The sequence below is a fragment of the Amphibalanus amphitrite genome, unplaced genomic scaffold (assembly GCF_019059575.1).
Source record: "Amphibalanus amphitrite isolate SeventyFive unplaced genomic scaffold, NRLGWU_Aamphi_draft 000024F_arrow, whole genome shotgun sequence".
Taxonomy (NCBI): domain Eukaryota; kingdom Metazoa; phylum Arthropoda; class Thecostraca; order Balanomorpha; family Balanidae; genus Amphibalanus; species Amphibalanus amphitrite.
Window position 1 is genome coordinate 1,469,325 of NW_024881520.1, and position 27,439 is coordinate 1,496,763.

A 27,439-nucleotide genomic window follows, 5' to 3' on the forward strand; every position below is an offset into this window, starting at 1 on the left:
ACAGTCACCGGACAGGGTCAACATGTCAGCGGCATCAGACGACAGGATGGTGTCTGACGGTCCAGCGGATATTACAGCATAGGGCTCGGTACCACAGAGACACAGCAGTGCCTTCTCCACCAGTGAGGTAACACCTCCCCTCCCCTCCCCTTCTTTGTAGCACCATTAGACGGCACAGCGCACCGCGCCGGCCTCTCCATACCTTTGAATTTGTGCAGGCTCTCCTCGTATCCGACGTTGGACTTGAAGTTGTGCGGCTGAGCCACAGGCACAGGTTGCTGATGATGACCATTCCCGTTCGGATGGTGGCCATTGCCGAGAGGCGGCGCGAAGCCCAGCCTCTCGCGGTAGTACTGCGCTTCCATCGCGCCCCTCTCTCTGTCTACCACGGCAGTCCCTCTCTCCTCTCTTAGCACCACCGGATTCACGCCTCTCGACTGGGTCGACAGGACCTGACCGCACCAGCACGCGTCGCCGCCCTCCGCGCACTGTCCGGCTCTCACACCGCTACTAGCCGGCTGGCCGGGCGGCTCGCGCGTGCAACCAGCCGGCTCCTCAGTGACGTCACAGGTCACGTGGGCGGCTGAACGGCCTTGTCAGGAGCGGGCCGGCCGGCCGGGCGAGTGGGCGTTCTGGGGCGGTCACTGCGGGTGCGGGACACCTGCCCCATATTGGGGACACCGTAGGAAGGGGCGTGACCCATGTTGGGTCGGCATTGTGTCACAACCTGCCGGATGCTTTCAGTTGGGGGTGGACCTGGTAGGGGAACATTTATAAGAAATTCGTCACTTTAGGATGCACGGCTAGAAAACAGAAGGCAGGACGTAGCACTGAGCATCTCGACCAAATCTGTACGGGAAAAGATTGTCCAAGGACAGGAAAAAATGTCTATGTAAGAGGTGTAAAATGAAAAAGAACAAGTTAGCCTCATGTATGCAAGTTTATTTTACACATGTTGCAGCTACAGGGCTTATTGCATATGCAAGATGCACCGTAACTAAAATTATGCACCACAGCAGAACTCCTTAGTTCTCCCTTGTGTTCTGGCCAGGTGACCTGACCACCACCACCGCCATTTAGCCCGGTTGCGTAGCTTCGAGCGCCGGCGGCAGCCACCACGAGAAGCAGTAGAGGCGGGCGGGGCGAGGTGTGTTTCCACTAACGAGTGGACGTGTCCCCAGGCTGCGCGGCCGCTGCTCTCGAGAGCATAACGGACGATATATGCAAATGGCGGCGGCCGCGCCGGCTCTGGGCACACAGCCGGGTGCTGCGAGGGCAATTCCTACAGAGAGCCGCACGATTCGCGTGGAGATCTGGCCCAGCCTGGTTCACACAGAAAGGGGACGCGGAGTCGGGTGTGCTGTGCTAATTACACGTCACTTAGCATATGCTACGGAGCGGAACGTGAGTTAATGTGGACAAAATGATCTTCACTGGACAAATAGTGGGGAGATTTCGAGAAGATATGATCAGCTGGGATTGGTGTGTTTGGCTCAGCCAAGCAGTCCAGCAGTCCATATCAAATGAAACCGACCATATCGGTCAGTTTAGTTTGATCTCTTGCACATTAAACGGCTAAAATGGGAAAGTAGATGCCACCCATGACTGCCACAAGCTATGCTAACTCAATGGCGTTGCAAATGAGAATAATTTACGAAATGATGTAACTAATTAAAAAGATTCCGTTTGTGCTTTTACCACCATCAAGGCAAGGACATAACCTTTATGAAGGACAGTGGGGTCACGTCCTAGGACACAATCGTCTGCGCGGCCCATGGGCATGATTCACCTCCAGTTGTGTACGGCGGACAATGCGCCGGGGCAGGTGGACCATAGATCGTGTGCTCACCCAGGTGCATTACAGCCGCCGACTGCAAACGGCCGCTAATGAAGACACCACCGGCTGCGTGTGTGCACAGCGACAGGACACATAACTCTGTGGTGTAGCGCACATAACTCTGCTGCCCAACCGGTGTAACTCGACACTCAGGTTGGGAGTAAGTCGGCACTCCGGCTGGTCTAACTGCTGCCCGGACCCTATAACTCTGCTGCCCAGTAAGCATACCTCTTCCGTGTGGCCTAATAACTCTACTGTCCGGCCGACCTGAGATCACTGTTATAGCAGTAGACGAGAGCTCTCTTCAGTCGTATCCCGCACGGTAAATAGTGATAATGTTGAACAGTTGCGTACCTAACGACAGCGGGAAGGACATAACGACAGAGCCGTAACGACAGCGGCAGATCACGATGGCATATCAGCTTATACTGCAACCTCAGATCTCCACACAGCAGGCGGCTAGTCTGGGATCCATCCACATCTTCATTAGCTCTCACAACACACAAAGCCCCAGCTTCCCCTGAGCCTCCGAGCCCGTGCAACTGAGCCAGTCCGACCTCCGTCCAGTCGAGGGGAAGCTCTCGGTACAGTCGAGGCTCTCCGTGCCGCCGGCTCGTGTTATCCGTGCCACCGGCCCGTGTGCTGTCCGTGCTGCCGGTAAATCAACCCGTGTGCTCGATGAGCGGATCTGTATCAGTGAGCCGCGGGCTACTGTCGGAGTGTCGGGGCCACCCCGCGCTCCGCTCTCTGCCGGAGGCCCGAAAGAGGCCCATGAGGAAGGAGCAGTGCACATCGCGGCAGCGGCCACAAGGCCAGTGGTAGGCATTGCAGGCCAGGCGCATCGCAACAGAAGTGAACTGACGGTACAGTGAATAGCCCTGTTGACCGACTTGAACATATGGAATGGGATGGGTATGGAGATATCCAGTACTCCTAGGTAAAATTATCGGGTAGCCCAGAATTATTAAGGTAAGCGACTTGACTTTGTTTCTCCATCTATACCATCATGGCCTCCAGAAAATACAAAACTTTACTTCCGCGTTAGGCAAGTTGGTTATCAAAACTCACGTGTCGTCAAAGCATGTTTCACTAGCCCTACAAGCACCCTTCTTCGAAGTGGTAACGGTTCATCGAGCCCCTAGAGGCCGACCGCTATGGTCACTTGAACTGCAGGACTGACCATCTGTTAGCTATCGAGATTAGCGTGGCCGCTGCCTGCACAGATGAGCCTCGGCTGATTCCAGTTACACCCAAGCCACATATGGCAATAGACTGACCAGCCGGCAGCACTTATCCAATCAACTGTCGGCGAATCTCGGCCTAAATCTACTATTCTGAAAGCCGATCTTACTCAACATCCTCGTGACGCGCCAGGAAATACCGATTCTGTTGAATTTCTAGCAGCCGTCAGATTGCCAAATAAGGTGATTTTGGTAGCGGTGCATATCACATTACGCGGCGCCGCGCACGCCAACGCCCACCGTCCGCCCACGGCACGCGTCGTGCTGCGATCGGCCGGACGATAGGGGGTCCGGCAGCCACCCTATGTCCTCGGGCGGTCCGGCCCGCCCACCCGCCGCCGCCGTTACACATGGATGGGTTTATGTCCTGTGCCGGTCGTGTCACTGTCATATAAACCGTGTGTCTGCTGCACTGGCTAACGACGTTCGCCGTGCCGGGGTGGGTCTCCTCACGCAGTCGGGGTGCATGTTTCACAAGATTACATTGGCTGAGCTGAATCCTAGTTTGGACGGCGCGCCTATTGTTCCGTTACAGATCGTAAGCGGCGTAACGCCCAACTCAGTGGCAGATGGCTGGATTTCAGATGTAACCTCGTCTTACAGACCAGTCCAGTCCAGGTTACATTTAATACATTCACTACTTTCACGCTGGAACAGTTCAAAAGAATCCGCGACCTCACTTACCGCCCACCCGCCCACTCCGCCCAAATGTGAAGTAGCTCGAGTACAAATTCGGATTCCCTTTATTAGTTCAGTACCGTAAAAGGTAGAGGGCTAACAAAGGCCCGCCCACTCGTTTGGAACCTGGCACCTGGCGCACTTAATGCTATAATTACCGTTCTCTGTTGTGCCCCACGGCTATCGAGTAGCGTCTGAGACATTGGAGTAGCGCTCCACGGCGTTCGATCCCAACAGCCGCGGACTGGTGCTGGTTGCGGTGACATGATGACCTGCTGTCAATGCCGGCATAATTCCGAAACGTATTCATCAATATTGCTGCTTCTTGCTTTCAGAAATACCCAACTTATCGAAGCATAAACATATGATAAATTCATGTTTCGAGTCGTACCATACATACGTTTAAAATGGGGCTTTCGCTATTCAAAATCTTACAGACTGATTCCCAGCAAACGATAGGGACTATGAGCGGCGGAGACAACCCTCGGTCAGTAATTGTATCCATATCTGTCATACAGCCGCAGGAAATCCGACTGGCTCCAAACCTCCCGGGACCCAATTTCTCGGCTGCTGGTCGCGCCAGGTCCAGTCGGTCATTAGAGCCCCGTCACAAAAAGGGCTCTCCGCTGCGCCTATCCGCCGTATATCGCTGCCGGCGCCACGCACAACCCGTGAGCTATGTGTTTATGTGCGACCGTGCAGCATGCAGTCGCTGCCTGGCTCAGGCCCGGCGAGGGGCCGTGAGCCTTTTTGTCGCGTCGTGTGTGGACGATTATCCCACCGAGGGGGACCCGAGGGGGAGAGATTGCAGGCCAGTCTGACCCGGTCACCCCAGTCAACAGTCCAATCAGAGGAGCGTTCATCATCTGCGACCCTGCGTCCGGCCCCTGCATCACAGCAGGGGAAGGGAGGTTATATCGGTGATGGACGGTCGCGGAGAAACAACAGCGTCGTCCGCAGCCGGGGCAACAGTCACAAGAACTCCAACGATACGTCCGGTGATTGAAACAGAATGATGGCTCATTGCCGGCAATGTGCCCTCCGAGGGGGCGATGAGAACCCATAGATGGTGAATGATGATAATGATACCGACCTACATTGACAGAACAGTAGGAAACTGACCTGCATTACTGACAATGAGAAGAGTGATAACTGGGGTCCTCCGGGAGCTTTAGCAATGAGTATACAATGGCGCTATACGTAGGGTGAATGAAAAGTTTTGAGCCTAACATAGTTACAGGTGACGTAGATTAATGAAACTTTGGTCACACATTTTGCCACTATTGATATGAATGGACACAAAATTGTGAAGTCCTAGCACTTTTTTCCTCACTTTTATAGCGCCTTGAATCATGCTATTTTGGGTAAGTGCTCGCGGTGTCAATGACGTCATTATTTTTTGTGAAGCGTCATCCAGTCAGTTTTTTCTTTAAGCTTAGACAGAAAAAGACACCCTAAGGATGCCAATGCTGTTTAAAAGATTAAATTTGGGATACTTTGGAAGGCTCAGTAATTCATTGTTTACATTGCAACCAGTGAAAAATACCCTGATTTATTGTCCTGGTGAAACACGACAAATTTTGTCAGGATTGCCCTTCTGATCTTCCTGATTTTCTAACAAAGGTGTATCAGTGGTTCATCCTAGTAATGCCCAATTACAGTAAGACCCTTTGAAAAAAGTACACTTGCAAGACATCTCATTTATTTTCCGAATTACGGAACACTTTCCTCCTTGTTGTGACTCTGACATTTAATTTTTCAGATTAGAGTAGAGACGTTCTTTCACTGACTCCACTGTTCTTCCAGTGCTGGATTGAAGTGAAACACCCACAGTTAATCATCGGTAGCGAAAAGTGACTTTGAATTCTCAGAATCTGCTTCAACTAGCTCCAAATGTCATTACACATCTCTCGTCGTGCTCCGCAGCAAAAAGCCGAGAGGCCCAACGAGCAGAGACCTTTCTCATGTCATGCCCATTGGTAAGAATGTCGCCAGCTTGCTCCTGGGAGATGTCCATTCTTACCGCTATCTGATGAGCTCACAGTCTTGGATCCAGCATCCACACCCCTAGAGCAGGGTCAATGTTTTCGGATTTTGTCACATTCTACGGCGTTTTTGATATTTGTTCATTTTGGACGCTGTTCCTGCCCTGCTTGAAATCAGCAGCTCAAACCTTAACAGTGACATATGATGGGCCACAACCAATAAGTTTAATTTCAGGTCCTTTTTAATTTCAGATGAAGGCATGGCTTTGAAATCGCAATACTTTATAAAAGTTCAATTCTCGATTTTCTCCCTTTTCACCGAACGCGTAATCTTCTTCACTTTAACGGGCTCTAAAAACGAAACGAAAAGGACTAGTACTTCAAAACTTGGTGTACACACCTAAAAATAGTTGCAAAATGTGTGACCAAATTTTCAGTAACCTGCGTCACCTGTAACTGTGTTAGGCTCAAAACTTTTCATTCACCCCACGTAGCTATGTTTTAGGTACAGCGACAAACAGAAAATAAATTAGAAATTGACCGAATTAGAGTGACCGAGACCCGACAAGCTTCGACTGTCAATGCCTGCCCCTCCCCTCCAAAAAAGAGTGATACAAGGACGGAGCTTTTTGGGACGCAGCGGTGACTCAGAGTCTTCAAACAAACAAGAACCGCACCGCTCTAGGTCAGGTCCGCTGATTTAGTGTCGAACTTTGGTCGACAGCGCGAAGCTATCTCAGCCGTGGTTCCCATGTCATATGTGAACAAGATGGACAGGCCAGATAGTACAGAGCAAAACACCACAAAAGAACCGCACAAACGCACAATACGAGGGCCCCATCTGATGTGAGCACACAGTCCAAATGTGGATCGCTGGCGCCAGGACCTGCCCGGCAGCGCACGTGAGGGCGGCCAGGGGTCCTTTCACTGCGCCCGTGCGCCTCTCTGTACTAGAATATCGGCCAGCATCATCAGACAGGCGGCAGGGAGGTTGCTCGGCGCTCACAACGGCCAGGAACGGTCCGTAATTGTTCGATAATGTCGGACGGGACAGGCTAGGGAGATAAACGCTCGTTCATCATCGTCTCTGACGGTTAGCAAACGGTAACTTTGACTTTTACTTCTGACCTCGGGGCGGCAGAAAGGTCGCACTACATGCCTTCTTATGTAGCAGTTATGTACCGTGACGGATGAAACGGTGTCAGGAACTAAATGATCGACATTCAGGGCAGCACTAACTAACTAAGAGGCGTGAAATGGAAAGGCTATCGCTGCAACCAACATTTAAAAACTCAACAAAGCCTTAACTTTTTAGCGTGCATTTCATATCAAAACTTTTTAGCGTGCATATGGTAGCAAACCAAACTTCCATGATAAACAAAATGCAATGTTCTTCAGGCAAGTTGAAAATTGCTCACAAGTTTGAAATACCGGAACATGAAAGTACAGGTCTCGCGAGTTTAAGCGGCAGGTTTTGCACCTGAAATGAAATTTAGTAGGGGAAGTTGGGGGAACGCCGAATACTTTTTTTCTGACGCCCGTAGCACGCAAGGTAGACAACATAAGCTATTCTTGTTGGCGTCATTCGAGAGGCCAGTCTTTTGCCTTTCAAACATACCAGGCGCATTTGATGAATTCGCTATACCGTAAAGCGCACAAACTAAAAATATCAAAGAAGTGACTTTTTCGGCGTTGCCCCGGACTGCGGGGAAAGCCGAAAATGGGAGAAATGATCTACGGGAATGCCGAAATTGATGTTTTGCTATTTTATCTCAAATTTTATCCAGAATTCGTCAAAGCTGACACGCGTTTTAAGAGCTTGAGGACGCTTGGTGCACACTGGAAGTTATAATTGTGTGATATAATAAGAAAAGGCCTGGTAAATCATTCCTTATGGTAACAGGCCGTTGTGTCGGTTAAAAGTGTAATTTGTGTGACTAAAAATACGCGTTGCTATTCTACAGCGGTAAAGTTCACGTAGCATGCTTTAACGCGCGTAATTGCACGTTTTCGGCATTACCCCAGCCAGCCATACTTTCATTTGCAGGCCCATAACTCTTCAACGTGCTGTATAAATTTCAAATAGGCAGCACACTTATGCAAAGACGTGCTGAAGCTTACTTGACCGAATTGGCTAGACAAACGGTAGCATAATGAGTAGGAAATGCAGCTTCGAAGACGCATGTAGTACAAAGGAAACGTACCTTGAAAACGCTCTTGGCGCCCTCACAGCCGAAGTATTCCGAATGACGACTGGTAACAAACATACGATAATTGGTAGTCACTTAAGCTTCAGAGCATCACTGACAGGTGGCATCCATGTCGTACGGTTTTCGAAATATCTCGAATTTCGGCTTTGCCCCAACCCCGGCATTGCCCCAACTTCCCCTATACTTCAGGCTATATCTCGGTCGTCTTAAGCTTTTGAGTGTTGAAGATGCGATAGACTTGTTTGTCCGCAAGCCTGCCATGACATGATCGTTTAAAATGGCTTCATCGTAGATCGATTAGTTTGAGATATAACCGGAAATGTAAAATGGCAAAACCTACCGCTTAATCTCGTGACAGCCGTACCTAGAAATAATGGAACATTAAAGTACTTATTTAAATATCACAGAAAAAGCGTGAACCCGGATCTCCAAGGAAACTGAATGTGCCACTACCGCCTCGCACCTAATTATCACGGCGCGGCTCGGCGACCCGCAGCTCGTAGTTCATGTCACGGCAGCTCCACGACTCATCACAGCAGCTTCACGACTCAACTCACGAGCCTGCGGCGCCCAGAGGTCCACCGGGCGGTGACATCAAACGCATCAAAGGAATCCACCGGCACGCCGGCAGCTACAGCATCCCAGCCGGTGCAGAGCGCCGCGCAGTCCGTGTCTGCACCGGAGAGTACCGTCGTGACGGTGGACGACCCACAGCTGACCTGACCCGGGACCCTCCTGAGAGGGGACCCCGACCGGCGTCCATCCCGCCGCTCCGGCCCCACCGCTGACCCGGTTAGCGGGGCGTCGTTTTTGCCTCGGGCGCCACACCGCGCCACTAATTGTCGCGATCCATCTGGTGCGACAAAACAGGCGCCGACAGAGGGTGACCCAGATGCACCGATCCGCCGACGCCCACCGTCCGAGGTTGGCTGGACAGGGCGGTACGCCGGTGCCGTCACCTTATCGGGAGACGGGCCGAGCGGGCGGGAGCCTCGGAGGGTGGAATGCATGCCACCGCACCGGTCCGGCGGCACAGAGATCTGGAGCCGATTGGAAGAGAAGGCATGGCTAGTGATGGGGCTGAAATTGGGCTGCTTTAGAGTGGACGCAGATTCCTCAGCCCACAGCCAAGCTGCAGTGCTGCCGCTGAGTTTACAGCGGATCCAACGAAATGACGGCTCATTTGAGCGATCAATGCAAAATGTTGATGTATTATGATTGCAGATGACATTTTAGTCGGATTCGCGACAGCACCTGCAAATTTTCGCCCGTTAAATTCGCGCTGGGCCGATAAACATGATTTTGGGGGCACAATTAGCGTCATTTGGACGGCATTAAACATCAGGTGGGCGGGTGTCCATTCATCACCTGACTCGATTCACTTTCACTGGCGCGATAAAAACGACACGAGTTCACGCTCGATGACCGGACCTCTGCGACAGTCGACGGTCAAAACCGGGTTACAGCGCCACCTACTAACCAAGTGTCATAGCTTAGCTTTACGCCGCTGCCACTGCAGCGCTGCCATCGCGCCGGCCTCGGCAGCTGAGGTCCAACCCCGTCCGGCGGCGGCAGCACCTGCACCGTGTCACGACTCGTGACGTCACGGCACGAGCCGGACGTGACGTCACGTCACACGGTCTCGGCGGGCCGGCGGTGACCGTGCGGAGTGGAACGGAAACGGCCACTGAACGACCACCTCCGTCGCGAAGCCCGTGGCTGGCTCACAGCTGATTGTGTGAGAATGAGAATCTCACGCTTTGTCAGTGGGCAAGACGCTTTGGCGTTCTTAGCAATCAAGAGTTTCCAGTTTCATGGGCCCATCTTGAGTGGTAGACGGTCACTTACCGACCTATATCCTGCCATGGGCGTAGCAAAATCATTACCAACTCTGGCTGCGAGTGTGGGTGCCGCCCTTGCAGCCAGCGACTGTAGCCTGCCTCAGGTGTTTCGGGACTGCAGCCGGCAGCGCAGCTCACCAATCACCATCCCCTAACGCTCGACAAGCTCACAGCATAGCGTGACAACGACAGTTTAGCGATAGTGCAATGACAGTCACCAACTCCCACACCATCCCTCCCCGCCCCACCCGCCAGGGTCTCTCCGCCCATCAGAGCGACTCTGCCGTCACGACGAACCCCCACAGCGGCCGGGATGAGCGCCACTCGTGGCCGGCTAATTTGTCCGTCACGGTCTGCCGCTACTGTACCGAGATCCCATTGTCCGTCGCTGCCGCCCCGCTCCCAACCGGGACCCGGCACACGCCGACTCATGGACATAACAAATTAGCTACACGTCAGGCGGCCAACTTCCAACAGAGCCGTTGTGGGGGCGAGGTGTGTGGGCGTACGTACATCGCTTGGACAGGTCCATAATATACAATGACGACTGAACCAGTATGTACTGTTTTGTAGCTTTAATTAGCAAAAGTAATTGGAGCTGATTGCTCTAATGCTCACTCAATTTGGCAGGCTGCCGTTGCACATTGCTTCAAAATGCGTCTTTACTGAGGCAGATGTTTCGTACTTTTAATCACAACAGCAAAGCACGTAGCATTATCTGCACACCTGGTGTGACCTGTTGGGTCACCAGAGGTCAGAGGGGATCAGCAGAGGCCAGCAGGGGTCATCGAGTGTCGTTACCGACACGTGTCTGCCGACCGTATCACTGCAATCCCCACTGCTATGATGTACTGTGTGAACGGTCAGGGACGGTTATCAAAACCTTTAATACCACTGGATTAAAGCATGTGTCGCTACTTGACCCCACCCGGACTGCTGACATCGAGGTCACGATCTCCACGCGTCAGACATAAAGAGTGGAAGATTGGTCTATCGTGAGAGTTCCATGCACTGATAAAGGTGGGTTTGGGAATGGCCAGGCATAGCGGGACTGTCCAGTGTACAAGACACAGGGTTCAAGATGTGTCACGATTTAGAGCCTCTTCTCCCTCTTACTGTCATATTCTTCTCTTACATACTTATTGCAACGGGATGATACAGCCGATACAGCCAGTGCGGTCAGTGCCCGCGTAGCCCCCTCCCCTCCTCCCCAATCCCATCCCCCTGGGAGTCGCCAGCTGGCACCAGCTGCATTCAATGAGCGTGGGCTCACGAAAATACACTGGCAAAAACGAACGGTGACTCGTGCGGCGCTCCGCCCTGCTACGCATCAGGAAGTGAGAACACAGGTCTGGTGTTGGGACAAATCGTTTCAGGAAGAGAGGACTAGAGGTGTTGAGCTTAAAGGGACCCTCCCACCTTAACATTAGTTTTGAGTTGAGATAGCCAAGTTTGCGGCCAGGCTCAGAAACCACCATTTATCCTGGTCGCAACCCCCGCAGCTTTATGGTGTTCAAGAAATTTCTTCCCTTTACTTGCAGGGTGGGACCAGCGTGGTCCCTATCTCTTAACCATTTCGGGAATCTGATGACGTCATCAGGCTTTCGAACGTCCGTTAAATGTTTGACTAAAATGTTTTGTAGCACGCGGTGGTATATGCTGCTTTGCGCGCAACAAATGCCGCACTTTCAAATAAATCGCTAGGAACAGCGGAGATCCCAAAAAGTAAACAAAAGTAAAAGTCTAATATCTTGAAAACCGGTGAATATTTTTCGATGAAATTTGGTAGATATTCGTTTTTGCTCTTTCTGAACCGAGCGACATCACTTTCATGCCAAATCATTAACTTTTTTGAAGGTGGGAGGGTCCCTTTAACCATACGAGAACAATGTCAGGACGACAGATATTGTGTAAGGACAAGAGGGGGCCCCTTGGGGCCAGAGTACATCACGTTCGAAAGAAAGGTCACTCCTCTGAACGCAGCGATCCGTTCAAAGCCTGCATAAACATTGCGAGGTGTGGGCAGCCAGCGCCCGAATGCCCTGCCCGTTACTCACACCTAGCGGCTGGGAAACTCGCCACGATTTGGCTGCGTGAGACCACAGCACCACGCTGAATCACGCAACTCAAACACTCGACCTGAGGAAAGGTGCTGACGGCCAGCCTGCCTGCAAACGGCCGCGCACACCGGAGAGCGGCAACGCCTCGGTAACGCGCGAGAAGTTCACTATCATTCAAACAATGCGTGCAAAGTGCAGATTGTGACACCAGCGTGCTGCGCAGCGCCCGGTTTGGCCGGCTCCGTGAGGGCCCGTTGAGGCCGATCGGGATGCCGGGTTATTTGCGATGTTCCGTCCGGCCCACTACCCAATAGAGCATCCACTTGCACGGGTCAGTCCAGGCGGCGGGAGTGAGCAGAATACATATCTAAATTTCACCGCATGAGACGCGTAACAAGTCGCAGCTTTAGTTACAGCTTGGCCTGGAGGCATCGTGCTTTAATTGGAGCACCTCTGGGCCATCAGGTGCAGGGTGCACATTGCACAGCGCACATTACTACCCGGTTCAGTAGCCAGCAGCCATGCTGGTATGTAGATCAGCCGCGCATATTTGGAGGGCAACATTACTGCTGGGGAGAGCAGCCTGGCTGGCCTGGAGAGTAGCAGTACCTGTCTAAGGCAGCCTTACTGATCGGCAGAGTTCTCACCGCCTGTGCCCGTCAGATGAGGACGGTTTCATACCTTAGCGAACCAGCTCCTGAATACTACCAGATCGCGGACACCACCCTCCCGTCCGCCGCCGCGCCGTTGCAGATAGCGTGAGGACCGCAAGCAGACGCTAACAAAATCAGTGATGTTCTACTAACGCGATGTCGGCGAACCCCACATTCCTGCAGCCGAGATTCAAAGGTGTACGTGCACGGTGCAAGGACGGACGGACACAGTGGACACTGGAGTCTGGACAGTGGACAGTGGACAGTCAGCGTTGCACAGTGAACAACGCACGGAAATGTCACTGCTCAGAGAAGGCGGTAACTCCATGTCCCTAGATTGACGGGAGATAGTAACTGTGCGGACACATAACGGTAAAAAATAGCCCGACAACGGTGACAAAACACAGCTCAAGACCTCAGTGAACTTTGGCAGCTGCAACGTTTAACTATCCACTCCGAAAAGACAGCATTTTGACATATTTCTAGCGGGCAGTGCTTTCGAAGACTACTTCAATGGAATACAGCTTCAGTAGCAAATCAGGACGGCAAAACGTATCGAGACCTCCCCCTCCATCCCTCCAAAGAGACAGCGGTAGAGCAGACGCCGAGGCCAATCGGCGAACATCACCATGTCCGTGGGAAGACACAGGTGTCTGTTCTGTAGCCGTGGCCCGTGAACGCAGGGGGTCGCCGCAAGACACCGGTTGTTATCCATCCCAAACAATCAGCACGCCAAATTCTGGTCAGTTTTTGAAGTACAGAAGATAGACGCAATGCCCGTACAGCCGCGATAAGCAGGTGAAATTTATCTGATCGGCCGACGGTGGTAGTTGTTGTCAATAAGAGTCAATACACATGACAGTGTGGTTGAACCGTGGCCCGTGTTTAGAACTCAGCTCACATCTGACGAACCTTGTCCGACCCGACAGAGGAACAGAATCTGCGTCTCGGTGGCAAGGTCGGCCTCTCAGAGGAGTTATCAGACCGACTGTGAGAGTGAGTGGGCGAAGGTTGTCAGCCAGCTGCTCATCTCGCTGAATCCTCCCGATAGGATGCTCACAATTCAGTGAGGGCACTGATTGACCTTACGGTTACATTTGGCTACGGGTAACTAATGCGGATATCAGGCAGATATCCGAAAGGGTGATCGCCGATGGGCTGTCAATCAAGCCAGGAGCCCACTGGACTGTCTTCATTGCTGCCATAGATTGGACCGGAATCAGATCCTCTCATGGTGGTCGGAATTCATCGCAGGAAATCGTTCACATTACGACCATTAATCACAGTAGAGTCAGTTCTGCGAAAGGTCGAAATACACTGAATGGAACTGCTAAAACTGCTCACGGCTGCTATCATAGATCACACCAGACCCAACACTCGTAGAATGGCTTCATCTACTGGTGCGCCCTTCAAAAGCCAATACATCATCGGAGTCAACACCACTGACGATCGAACTGTTTGGTTGACATCCTGGTGTTGGAAATAACATTTATATCGACCATGCATCACTTGACGGAACAGTTTACCCAAACATTTGACACAGTTCTCGCAATCAGAATCTTTCAGCATGAATCATCTTCCAATCCGCTGATCACGTTTTCCATTTTCCGCAGATCGCAACACGTCCAATAAACCATGAACCAGTAAACGTGCCGGCCAGCTTTAGCCAGATACAATCCAAACCAACTGGAGCCTCGACCAGGCTCGCACATCAGCACCCCAGTTCAGCGTATACAAACCTGTGAGTTTGGCGATGACGTACAGCCAGCGAAGCGCCATATGGGTGGCGAGCAGGCGGTTGGGGCGGGCAGACTGAGCAGGTTCAGGCGGACGGCACCGACACACGGTCAGACGCCACGAGAGTCCATCACAGTTCTGATGTCCACGACGTCACATCACCATGGGTAGTTCACACCCAAGATTCCTTTACTACTCACACCCGTCACACCCGTCCACTATGTGCCGAAGACAGGGCTCCGTCAAACTGCTGACTGAAGGTCAGTCTAAGCTCTTGCACCTTAAGGTTGTCTCACTATTGGCGGTTGACCGGAAGGAGGTGCAGAGCTAAATGATCCTCCACCATACTCGACCCACACCATCCACTGACACCGGACAGCCGTCTGAGTCTCCGATACGGTTCACTGGCACGGAATCGCTAGCTAGCAGAATCTGTTGTGCAGATCACTAACACAAGACTTCTGCACTGGCAACGTAGTCTGTGCTCTCGCTCACCGACAAAGAACCACTGAAAGAAGGAGCCCACGACGTCCTTCCACGCACACTCCCAATCTGTGTCCGGGTAGATTCGCCTGGACCCTGACTGTCTTAGGAGTACTGAGATATCCCGGCCCCCAAACGGCCGGCTACGGCGAGTTGGACAATGAACGGGTCAAAGGTGGTCCCGACCGATTCGTCAACAGCTTCACGCGAAGTATGTCGCCCCTCTTATCGAGTCAGTGAGCACCCTTGACCTGGAGTACAGGGTGAGGTCAGTCGAGGCTACTGAAGATTTATTTCAAGATTAGTTAAAACCACGGGCGTAATTGTCAGCTAAGGACTGTCTCAAACTTAATCCCACACAAGATCGTTACCCACAACAAGACCTGCCGTTGAACCATTTCATTCATTTCGATCAGATCTCCAAGCCATATCGACCATGGTCAATGAACACGGTTGTCCTTCAGGGGTCGATGACCCGTGGCCCATGTTCATCTTCCACGGGACTATCCCGCTGCAGTCATCTGAGCGGTGAACAGAGAGCACCCTATCGACCGGTGGAGCTATGAGTGGATCGGATGGATCGACACTGCACTGCGCCACAGGGCGGGAGGGCGCCTCGTCGTGTCGAGGGACGAGTCGAGCATCGCTGAGAGCTGGGACTACCGGCGGGTACTGACCGACGGAATAGATCGTAGGATGTCACAGACTGCGCTGTCATTTAATTTAACACATAAATTCGCTCATTCATTTGCTTTTATTCGCTTGAATGTCATGCCATTTCAAACAAATCCTCCAACAGCTTACTTAGGTCAAAATCAGCAGCTCATTCTTCAGCGGGCCGCGGATGGATGGGTATAGTCTGGTGAGCCGATTCGCAGTAAATGGGTATCAAGGTTTGCTTTAGAGCCGATGTGTGGATTGCAATGGTGTTTGCTGCCTAACAATCAAGATTATCCCGATAAATGAATATGCATAAGGGTACACTACGAAAACGACGAGGCAGCTTCGCAATGCCTCGAATAACGTCCCGCGTTGTAGGCTGCGGTCACACGCTAGCAAAAGCTGACCTAAGAAGCTTATCTGAGACACAGCACTAAGCTGTTCGTAAGTGAGCCTAGCCACGGAGATGAGACACAACTATGTAAAACATAAGAAAATCCCCCATGACGAAAGGTTATCTAGCAAAACTAATGCTGTCAAGATAATTCAGACTCAAGCGGCTATATCAAGCATCAACAATGCCTATCCAATACCCATACTTCATGTCTCGATGTCAATCGTGCAGCATTGTAAAGTAGCACGAGACAAGCATCCTGATCAGAATAAAAACAACAAAAGAGCGATCTATAGACTAAGATGATTCTAAGATGCGCATTCAGTCTGCGACAAGTATACTTATAAATCAGTGAATGATCGCCCAGCACTGGTGGGGGACCTCGTGGGTAGAGACCATGCTACAGCACGTCACCCTGCCACACGATAGGTGAGTGGGGTGGGGTCTGGGTACTGGGGAGGGTCTAACCGCATCCCGTCCGTGGCCGCAGCACGTAGGACGGTGTCACGTCCCCAACTCCGCTGCCGTGCCACGCGGCGGCGCTGTCAGACCGGAGAGTCGCACACACCGGGTCACACAGCACGACACAGCGGAGGGGCCGGCCCGGTGCACACGGGGAGGGGTACAAAACCGGTACCTGCCAGCTGGCGCACGATCTTCTTCCAGCGCTGAGCCATGGCGATGTCCGCAGCAGCAGCGACGGCGGCGGCGGCCGCGGTGCTCCAGAGTGTACGCAGTGCGCGCGGCGTCACCACTCAGCACTCCATCTGTACAGCGTTCACCTGACGGCACGGGCGGCGGCGCGGCCGTCCGACCCCACACTGGCGACGGCAGCAGCTCGGGGCGGCCGTTCTTCCCGAGCACCGGCGCCGGCCCGGCTACGGCGCCCCCCGGCCGTCGCCGTGTCCTGGATTAGGACCGGCCGGTGAGCTGCCGCCCGGCCGCCGGACCACGTGCACCAAACACCGCGTGCCGCACGGGAAAACCGCACGTGGGAACTGCGCCGAGCGGGACCACGTGAGACGCCACGCCAAGGTCGCGCAGAGACAGGTCTTCGGCGGACTGTCACCGCGACGGAGCGCTATGAAGCGCAGTAGTCGACCTGCCGCACACCGGTGCAGACTGAACTGGGGCGCGTCCTTCTCTCACAAACAGGAAGTGCGCGCCGCACAACGCGGAGCGGAAGCCTTTCAGTCGTCGGTAGAAACACAAAGAAGGCTTCGCTCCAAGCCGCTAAAACGGCTGCTCCAGCGCTCTCCGACTGCAGTCCGCTCGATGCACACTGTCTCCGATGTCTCCCCAGTGTTTTCGAGATGTCTCCTGCCGCGGTGAGCTCGTTCCACCGCGGGGCGTATCCCCGGAGAGGGTCGTCCGTCACTGTTTCGGGCGCGCTGTCAGATCAGTTCGACGCTCGCCGTGCCGACGTCGACCCGGCGCGGCCAAAACACGTGTCACACGTCACAGAGCGGCGACAGGAGTCGGTGGGTCGCTCGCCGACGGCGCTACCCGGTTACACACTGCCGTGGTGTGGTGGCGGCTCCCCTCCCAGCCAGGCAGTCACGCCGGCCGGAGACCGCGCCCGGCCGTGGAGCCACGCCGGCTGCGTCTGTCGTCCGGCCGCGCCGCGCGCTGCACCGGCTGTCCGGGACACGGGACACTACCGGCTGACAGCTGTCCGGGACACAGCGGACACTGCACTGGCTGTCCGGGACACAGCAATAGCTGTCCGGGACACTGCACACTGCACACTGCACGGGCAGCCCCAGACACGATCGCACACTGCCGGGGTTGCTCTGGTCACGCCATGCCGCAAAGCCCGATATATGGGCCACTCAGTCGACCACCAACCCCGGGGCTCCACTGAGAGAATCCGGATAGTGGCGGCGGCGTCGGCACAGATGCACGTGTGTCAGCTGGCTGCCGATACACCACCGACGCTGCCGTCGCGGCGCGGCGCCGCGCAGCCGCTTCCCGAGCCCAGCCGAGGACGGGAAGGGACGGCAGTCCGACCGACACCGTTCCCACGGGACGGGCCGCCGAGTCCGGCTGGTGTGGGGCGCTGTGCGCTGTCCGCCGAATGGGTTCACCGCCGTCTGTTCGTAAGAGCTGGTGGTCGGTCCCTAGCGCTAGCCCATATCACCTAAGTTGTCGGCAAGGACCTCTCAGTTTGTTGTCTACATATTGCCTGCTCTGCTCTAACTCATCTGTCAGCCTCTGTTGTCAGTTGTATGCTGAGTGCTGACAATGCCCGCTGACCAACGATTATGTCCGCTGGCCGCTGGCCATCAGCCGACATATGGCAGCACGTCTCAGCACGCAGCAGCCACCGAGATTTACGATTATTGTTCAGGTGCCTCATGAGCGTGCAAATGCGAAACGCTGGCCTAATTACGTCCGCTGTTATGCACGACAGCTGAGGCCGAGCAGACCCCGCGGCGCTGGCCACTCCTGGCCAGTTGGGCGGTACTGACGGCGACCGTGAAGCCGTAACGTCCTGCCGACGGCGGCCGTGACGTCCTAACGTCCCGCCGGCGGCAACCACCACGGCCACCTGGTCACGAATTCGCGGTCGGCCGGATGGCACGCTCTCAGCGGGCAAGACGCGCCCGATTGTGGAGGGCGCTGGGTGTTCGTGTTTACTGTTCGTACCGCCCCAGCGGCTAGCCTTCTCCGTGCCCTCGCCACGCCCTGCACCTGCTCCACAGGCGGGCAGCTTTAATGGCGGCCGGTGGGCCGTTTCGCTCCCGCTCAGTCGGCGCTGAGCTGTGAGCAGCGTCAGCAACGGCCTCTGAACACCAAGCTGAGAGCGGTCGACCGTGAGCTCAAGTGTTGTGAGAGGCTCGACTCAGCGATACATCCTGGAGCACCAACAGACTCCAGAACACCAAGCCGCGATCGATAACGCGCCACCCGTGCGTTTCCTGTGCTGGGTCAGCGGATCCGGAGGTCGAGACGCCCCTCCCCTACCCTCCCTCCCAGCCGGCGGGTCGGTGGCCGCCGGCCCACATCCGGTCCAAGCGCTGTGCGGTCGGCCGCCGCGCGCCGGCACCCACCGAGCACGCACCACAGACACATCCAGTAGGACGCCCGTGTGTCATGTCTTTATACAGACAATACAGGCCATGTCTCTCTCAGACAATGAAGACACGTTACACCTCAAGGCGTGTCGTCTCAGTCCGATAGGTAACCCTGTGTTGGACGGCCTTGGGTGGGGCCGCCGGAGCCGCGCCGACGCCCCTCTGTGACTCATTCCAGTCGGGCCCGGCGAGACGGTCGATGACGTCACCGATCAGCTGACCGCGCCGATCGATCGTCGGGGGAGGGGGAGACAAGGAGACGACGCTACTGCTTGCCACCGAGAGGGTAAGGCAAATACAAAAATAAGCAAATAAGAGGAAAATAATAACACAAACATATTAAAATTTTGAAATATGGAATCGTCATCTAAAACGGAAACTTTGTGATCTAAATGATCACAAAGTTTCACACATTCTCAGTGTGCGAATTCTATTTTACGATTCCTATGTAGAGTTGCGTCCACGGGTTAAAGATTAAGTCCAAAACAGAGTCATCCACTGCCTACGCAAAACAACAGGTTTCTTGCAATTGCACAATGGAACGTGCAATGTGCTATCAATAGATCGGTCATGAATCCATTGATGAAACTTGCAGCGTGCATGGAATATTTTTTATCCGCCCGGCATATCGAACCCTGTCGCAATCACCGCATGCCCTTTTAAGCCATGTTTGATGTCCAACAAATGACAGTCATCAAGATTTAAGACGATAAAAATGGGACCACTCACAATCTGCGGCCGTAGATTCCAAGAGGCACACCAAACCGGTTGCAGTTCCTTTGACAGGCCCGGTGGTTAACCATCACAGGGGCCCAATAGCGAGACACATGGAGCCCTTTGGTGGTAAACCACCCTACTAGTCGAAATGGAGGAGTCATTGGAGACATGTTGATGAGAGTCTGGGGGAAGTGGTGAACCATATATGGGCCACTGAGGAGGTTCTTTGGGCATCAGTCAGGTCGCAATCAATTGGTTGAGCTGTAGATATCAGCAGGGACTACTGATTGAGTCGCGGAGGCTGGTGGTGAGGTGCCATGCCTACTTCTCGCGACCCTCTAGGACCAGCTGCGGGGCCTAAGAACGTTGAGGACCACCACAGGCGGCCACAGAGCCCGTAGAGTGAGGAGTCGGACCCTATGCACGGGGACGCACTGCAGTGTATCGGCCTTCATCATGTTCCACGGTATGCACGGCTGTCGTTGCGGTGCCTGCAAACTGGAATGTGATGTGTGTCGCTGTTCTATTGCCGTCAGCTGGTCTGGGGGCAGCCAGCTGCGTTGGGAGACCCGGGGAAGCTAGTGAGCACAGAGGAGGTTGCTGATGTCGAGTCCTCGGTAAGTGGGGATGGCAGGCGGGGTCATTTCCATTCTCAGAGGATGGGCCGGATGAGATCGCCATAACTACCCTTCGGCACTTGCGGTTGGAAATGAACTTTGACATTTTAGAGGCGGACTTGAGAATAGCTCACAAGGAACAAAACAAAAAATACTTCGGCTTGACATTTCGGCTTACGGGACACTACTTGTACAAACTTGTCCTTACAAAGTCTGGCCCTTGACCCATCCATCCTCATGTTTTAATCATTACCGTGCAAGAAATGCCGGTCATGAATATGGATGGGACAGATCTGTCGGTCATGAAGTCCTACAACAATAACTATTCCGGAAGCTCCTTTTTAACGATGCTGCAGCGAGCTGTGGTGAGTAATAGGAAATATGCCGCTGTATCAAGGTGTTTTATGAGCAAAAATAGGCTACAACAAAGTTTTTTTAGAAGATAGGAGGGGAACCACAAACCGTCAAAGGACTATATATATCTGAGGCCTCCGCGGGTGGTAAGCCCTCCTAACAAGAGCAAGCTGATAGATAACACAACGGTTTATGAGTGCCACTGGTCTACCCTTCACTCTAGAGGAGCACCTATTCAATGCGGACTATCACCAGATATTGATACCAAATATCTTTAGATCATGACAGTCCGGTACAGGTAACGGCGACATCACGGTAATGTCTGGTAACGATCACCGTCACGGCACCGCAGGATAACATTGACCGCCACGCAGGGTAACAGTGACCGTCACGATACCCCAGTGTAACAACATTGACCGTCATGGAAGGTAACATTGACCGTCACGGTAACGCAATATAACAATGGGCCCAGCCGCCCCACGGTACACACCAGACCATCATGAGGGAGACAGCATTCATATTTGACAGTCGTTAACTGTGCCATTCACAGTTCATGGTCACCTCCGAGGGCCGTTCTACCGGGCAACAAGACTGTGCAGTGTGCACTACAGTGCAGCATGCATTCCATTGCATTTACCTACATTGCCTGATTCTGAGAGTTATGCAAACATGACAGGGTAATTCGCCCAATCGGATGCAATTTATAACAACGCGAATACGATGAGGTCACAAGAGGGACTGCCTGGTTACAAGTTGTCTCCTGCGAACGTTGGAACGCGTCCCTGAATGGCCGCACTACTCACCGCCGCCACTTTGACCAATTCGAAGCCGATGTTTTATGGGAGCACTTCTACCCTGCGTGCAAATCGCACAGGCGCATCTTTATCACGCACATAAAACTGTCCTCCCATCTGACCCAGATGCAACCTCTAATGTAGCAGGTACGTCAGTGCCAGGATCTTTAATTGGATTCGCGAGTTTAGCACCTCTCCCTCACCCGTCTTTCTCTCGAGCGATTTGGAGCAGGCCAGCCTTAAAGAAATTGACAGAGTCATCAGGAGAGGTCATTAGCTCCTCTCCGTGGGGGGGGGGCTGTCAACATCAGCCGGCGAGTTAAGCAGTTTACTTAGCAGCAGGAGGCGATAAGCACTAAGAAGTCCACTAAAAGCGACGGGCAGAGCTGCAGAACACCAGCGGGTGGCGCTGTATCGCCCGCTGAGGTCGCCGGTGACCCATAGACCTCTCACAGTAGGCCGCATATCGCTCTGCCCATCAGCCGCTGCTGAATTGAACGGAGCCGGGTCACCGCTCGGCGATCGGTGTGCTATTTATTCTGCATCGGGACGCAGCGGCCTCGACCCGCAAAACGGCTACGCTGCAGCGGCCGCATTGTAGATCACAATTACGGGACAGGGGCCGCCGCCGCCCCGCTCCAACCGGCCGACAGGGCTGTGTGTAACGCGCTGAATGTGTCGGCGTGACGGCTGCCCTAGGCTGACAAACTGCGGATCGCACCGGTCGCTCAAGTCTACACTTAACATCCACATCTAGCCAGGCGACCGGTCTGGCCATGGGCATTATCCCTGCAGTGCAGCCAATCCGATCATGGGTCTAGCACCGTCGTGCGCCGTCGCCCTATCACTTTGCATATCAGAGCGGGGCCGAGCGGACAGGTTTGGAGCTCTGCAAACTGGATCGGGATAAGAATAGATAGGATGGCATGGAATGGAATGGAATGGAATGGAATGGAATGGGGCAGGACAAGACGGGACGGGACGGGCACTGTGGAGATGTAGTGAAAATTGCCTGGGAGGCAATATGTAGGACTGTGGGGCGAGTTGACAGTCCTCCATGGCAGCCATGAGCCATAATGTGAAAATTATGGACGGTTTTGTGGGAGCAATCGGCCGTGACCGTGAAATTGGCCCATATCTGTGAGCGGTCGTTATAACGGCACAAGTTCCGCCCAACTGATCGGGACAGCGATGGAACACGAGGACCGAGAACCAGGGGATACAGGGAGCATTCATTCAAGTATTCATTCATTCGTTTGTTCATTCATTTGATCGTTCATCTATTCATTCATTCATTCATTCATTCATTCATTCATTCATTCATTCATTCATTCATTCATTCATTCATTCATACATTCATTCATTCATTCATTCATTCATTCATTCATTCATTCATACATTCATCCATTGACCATTCATTCGTATTACTAGACTATGACATAATTACCATGCACATTCCTTATCTCACAGACTACTTTGTAATTTACGATTTATTTCACAGAACAGGAGCCTCACCATCGTAAAATGGCAGATACGGCTACATTCGGCAGTGATGAGGTCTGAAGTTCACTTCTAACGCACAATTCACTCTCGATAGCGAGCGAGCATTTCTGAACGATAAACTGATAAAACGATGCACCAAGCGCACACACAGTTCAGTCCGCTCAGTGTCCGCCGCCTCTCACTGGCCGTAGCCGGCAGGTCGAGTTGAAAATGAGGACAGACTTCTAAGAATCGCGTAAGTCACCCGAGCGAACAAGGGCATGTCGAGTAGGGAATCTCTCGGAGCGGACATCCTGCGCTACTTCTGATTACTGACGGGACTGAGTGTCTGCTGAGACTGGGTCGGAAGGCGCACCTCTCCCAACTCCCAATATAAGCGCCATCGACGGCATACTGTGTGTTCATCATTAGCCTCGACTTCCGACCTGTCACCAGTCTGTGTGCTTGTGCGTGTATGGAAGGTAACCGGAGATCACCCATCAACGAACACCTATATGCAGAGTAATGCTATGCATGCAAACGATCGTGTTTATTCTTGGGTGTTTGGGGTCTTACTGTTGACGCCATAGTGCGGCCACCAGAGTTCTCGAAAGCCGGCCGAGACGGACTAGGACTGCCGCCGCCCCAAGCGCAGCGTCTCAGAATGAGTTTCTTATCTGATATGTGAGAAGCGGAGTCGAATCGAACAAGATGTTCATTATTGATAATAATGTTTATTTTTAGTAGTCAGGGATCCTGTAGAGATACAACTGTGATTACATAACGCCTCCAAATGTTATTCAGCTGAACAGCAAGAAATAGTTCCGACGAACCCCGCCTCTTTGCAGCGGCATCAGCCCCATCCTCCATTTACCACTGATCTTCATAGCAGAGCAGCTAAAATAACCGCTACGTTCCAGCAAAGCTGTAACCAATATTTTTCACTCCAGTATCGATGACCAGACCAGACCATCTGGCAGACCCACTGGCACGTCAAAACTGCGGAGAGTGCATGGGCGCTGCACATCTGAGCCCGTCGCAGAGGCTGAGTTTATCAACTGAGACGGGCGATACGGGGGATGCACTCGACCCAGACATCCGCGAGGGAGCTGACGAGAGGCCGCGGCAGCTGGGACAGATGGATCATCTCAGCAGCTGGCTGCCGGGAGTCTGGTGAGAAACAGACTGGCCCACTCGAGAACGCGGCGCTGTGGCAGTAGTGACAGCCAGCGGGTGGAACGCGCCACATAAGAACACTCCCAATGACAGCTCGCAATTAGACCTATTCACGCACCATGACAAGATCACAGTAAAGCCACTTCGTATTTCAACGTAATGCTGGTTGTGTTCCGCATGGGTAGAAGATCTACGATAAGAGGAGTGATAACGGTTATTGTTCACTGTTCGCTGACCACTGGGAGGCCGGGTCATGGTCTGCCTAACACAGTAGGGTGACCGGTTTTGCAAAAAGTTTCGAAAAGTTTTGCTCCCCAGGTCTAATCTAACGTATTTGGGGGTGCTGATCACGAATCCGGCGGAAAAAATATAAAATTCGAATTTTTTTGACCGCCCCGGCTCTTTGATTATTTCCGGTTTTCTCAATTTTTGCATGTTTTTGAATAATATGATGAATGTAATGAAAAAATATTAAAAATATATCGCTAAATGCATGTACCAGTCGATTCGGCACACAGCGGCGTCGAAATCGGCACGCCGCCTGCTTCACCGGCCTCGCAGGAAAGCATAAGGCTCGGAAGGTTTGCGTTAGTTACCCGATTCTCTCCATAGATGGCGCCCGCCGGCCGGTCGTTGCCGTGCCGTTCACAGCCCCGGCGGTCACTTGCGACCGTCGTGGTCGTTATGCTACGTCTATCAAAGCACGACAGAAATGTTCACTTCATTTTTATGTTACTTCAGACATATTTTAGACCTAATGTTGAATTGGATAAATGACTATCGTGAATTGGCGAAATGGTGGAGTGCGCTCGGGAGCCATTTACAATAGCGAGGAACGTAGGTGGATTGATCTGAGTAACATATGACACTGCGTTCACTGTTGATATGAAGTTTATTCACACTATGTAGTATGTAGTCGGGTGACATGAGAACAAAGTGACTAACATACCTTGTGTACGACACGTGGATGAAGCTAATGCTACTTTTTTCATTTTGTTTCGGTAGGCCCGGTGTTTCGGTAGGCTGCGCCTGTTACAGCTGTGACTGATTCGGTGGTCAGCTTTACAGCCCTTTCGGTGGATTGGGTATGGCAGGGGACCCCCGTTTTGGAGTCTGTAGAAAGTCGCGCAACTCATCTTCGCTCATGTGTCGTACACAAGGGGGCTCAATGTCTCGGCCCTCGTCAACCGCTCGCTGCACGTTAACCAGTTCCATATATGTAGTTGTTCGCTTGAACGTTAATTTCCGGCAGCCGGAAGTGCCGAATGGGCTGCTGCTGTGGCGGTGGGGGTGGCAGCTTTGGCGGCGGCCGTGGCGGCGGTGCCGGCGGTGGTGGTGGTGGTGGTGGTGGTGGTGGTGGTGGTGATGGCCGCCGCCGTTTCAGACGCCGCTGCTGCTGTTGTGGCGGCGGCGGCGGCGGCGGTGGCGGTGGTAGTGGTGGCGATGGCCGCCGCATCTGTCGCCGCTGCTTCTGCTGTGGCGGGGGCGGGAACGGCGGCTGCTCCTGTCGCTGCCTTTTTTGACGAATGCTTTGGATTAATAATCCAAAACGAATGCTCTGGAACGAATGCTCCAAAACGAATGCAAAACGAATTAATAATCCAAAACGAATGCTCTGGATTAATAATCCAGAGCATTCGTCAAAAAAGGCAGCGACAGGAGCAGCCGCCGTTCCCGCCCCCGCCACAGCAGAAGCAGCGGCGACAGATGCGGCGGCCATCGCCACCACTACCACCGCCACCGCCGCCGCCGCCGCCGCCGGCGCCGCCGCCACAGCAGCAGCAGCGGCGTCTGAAACGGCAGCGGCCATCACCACCACCACCACCACCGCCGCCGCCGGCACCGCCGCCACGGCCGCCGCCAAAGCTGCCACCCCCACCGCCACAGCAGCAGCCCATTCGGCACTTCCGGCTGCCGGAAATTAACGTTCAAGCGAACAACTATATGGAACTGGTTAACGTGCAGCGAGCGGTTGACGAGGGCCGAGACATTGAGCCCCCTTGTGTACGACACATGAGCGAAGATGAGTTGCGCGACTTTCTACAGACTCCAAAACGGGGGTCCCCTGCCATACCCAATCCACCGAAAGGGCTGTAAAGCTGACCACCGAATCAGTCACAGCTGTAACAGGCGCAGACCGACAGGACGGCTACGCTCTGAACAAACGGGCCTACCGAAACAAAATGAAAAAGTAGCATTAGCTTCATCCATGTGTCGTACACAAGGTATATTAGTCACTTTGTTCTGTCACCCGACTACATACTACATAGTGTGAATAAACTTCATATCAACAGTGAACGCAGAGTCATATGTTACTCAGATCAATCCACCTACGTTCCTCGCTATTGTAAATGGCTCCCGAGCGCACTCCACCATTTCGCCAATTCACGATAGTCATTTATCCAATTCAACATTAGGTCTAAAATATGTCTGAAGTAACATAAAAATGAAGTGAACATTTCTGTCGTGCTTTGATAGACGTAGCATAACGACCACGACGGTCGCAAGTGACCGCCGGGGCTGTGAACGGCACGGCAACGACCGGCCGGCGGGCGGCTACGCCAGCGCCATCTATGGAGAGAATCGGGTAACTAACGCAAACCTTCCGAGCCTTATGCTTTCCTGCGAGGCCGGTGAAGCAGGCGGCGTGCCGATTTCGACGCCGCTGTATGCCGAATCGACTGGTACATGCATTTAGCGATACATTTTTAATATTTTTTCATTACATTCATCATATTATTCAAAAACATGCAAAAATTGAGAAAACCGGCAATAATCAAAGAGCCGGGGCGGTAAAAAAAAATTCGAATTTTATATTTTTTCCGCCGGATTCGTGATCAGCACCCCCAAATACGTTAGATTAGACCTGGGGAGCAAAACTTTTCGAAACTTTTTGCAAAACCGGTCACCCTACTAACACAGCTATCGGGGGTACTAAGTTATGGTCTGCTGACCACTAGAACCACTGGTCACTGGTCTGGTCAGTCTATCGAACACTTATCACAGAGACTTACAGGTTTCGATCCACTGAAGAGCTGATAACAAGACAATAGTGTCGTCTGATCCTTCATGGGTGTATACTGGCAGAAACTTTAACGCTTGTTCAGAATGCAATGAAGTAATTCTACCAACTTTAACGGCAGCTATATCGCTCGTTTCGTGTAGTACTGAAATTTGTAACGCAAAATGAGCCCCACCCCGTCAGATAACCGCCATTTAGGGGCACATCATTACAGCAGTACTCCTGATTTGCATTCCACTAGCGGGCGACAATACGGGCGATACAGCTGCCATTTGGTAACCCGGGCCTGAATCGGCGCCAACGGCAGAGCTGCATTGTCAGACGCCCGGGGAGGGGCACGGGGGTGAGGGGGGCAGAGGGGAGGGGTGCTGGTGTGCCGCATTCCGCGGCGGGGGCCGACCGCCACAATGATACGCGCCGC

General features: G+C 53.1%; 1 protein-coding gene across 3 annotated transcripts in view; it reads right to left on the reverse strand.

The window, feature by feature from the left end:
- The window catches only part of LOC122393155 (microtubule-actin cross-linking factor 1-like), a 215,643-nt gene that overhangs the window by 176,977 nt on the left and 11,227 nt on the right, over positions 1-27,439 (reverse strand). Inside the window, exon 1 of one of the 3 annotated variants that reach the window (XM_043389203.1) lies at positions 16,417-16,471. The exons of 1 other annotated variant lie outside the window; for it this stretch is intronic. In XM_043389203.1, coding sequence (XP_043245138.1) covers positions 16,417-16,456 — 40 coding nt within the window. In that variant the 5' untranslated portion in view covers positions 16,457-16,471. Of the gene's footprint in view, positions 1-202; positions 504-16,416; positions 16,472-27,439 lie in introns of those variants that run through there. One more of the 3 variants, XM_043389190.1, reaches the window with a different exon arrangement.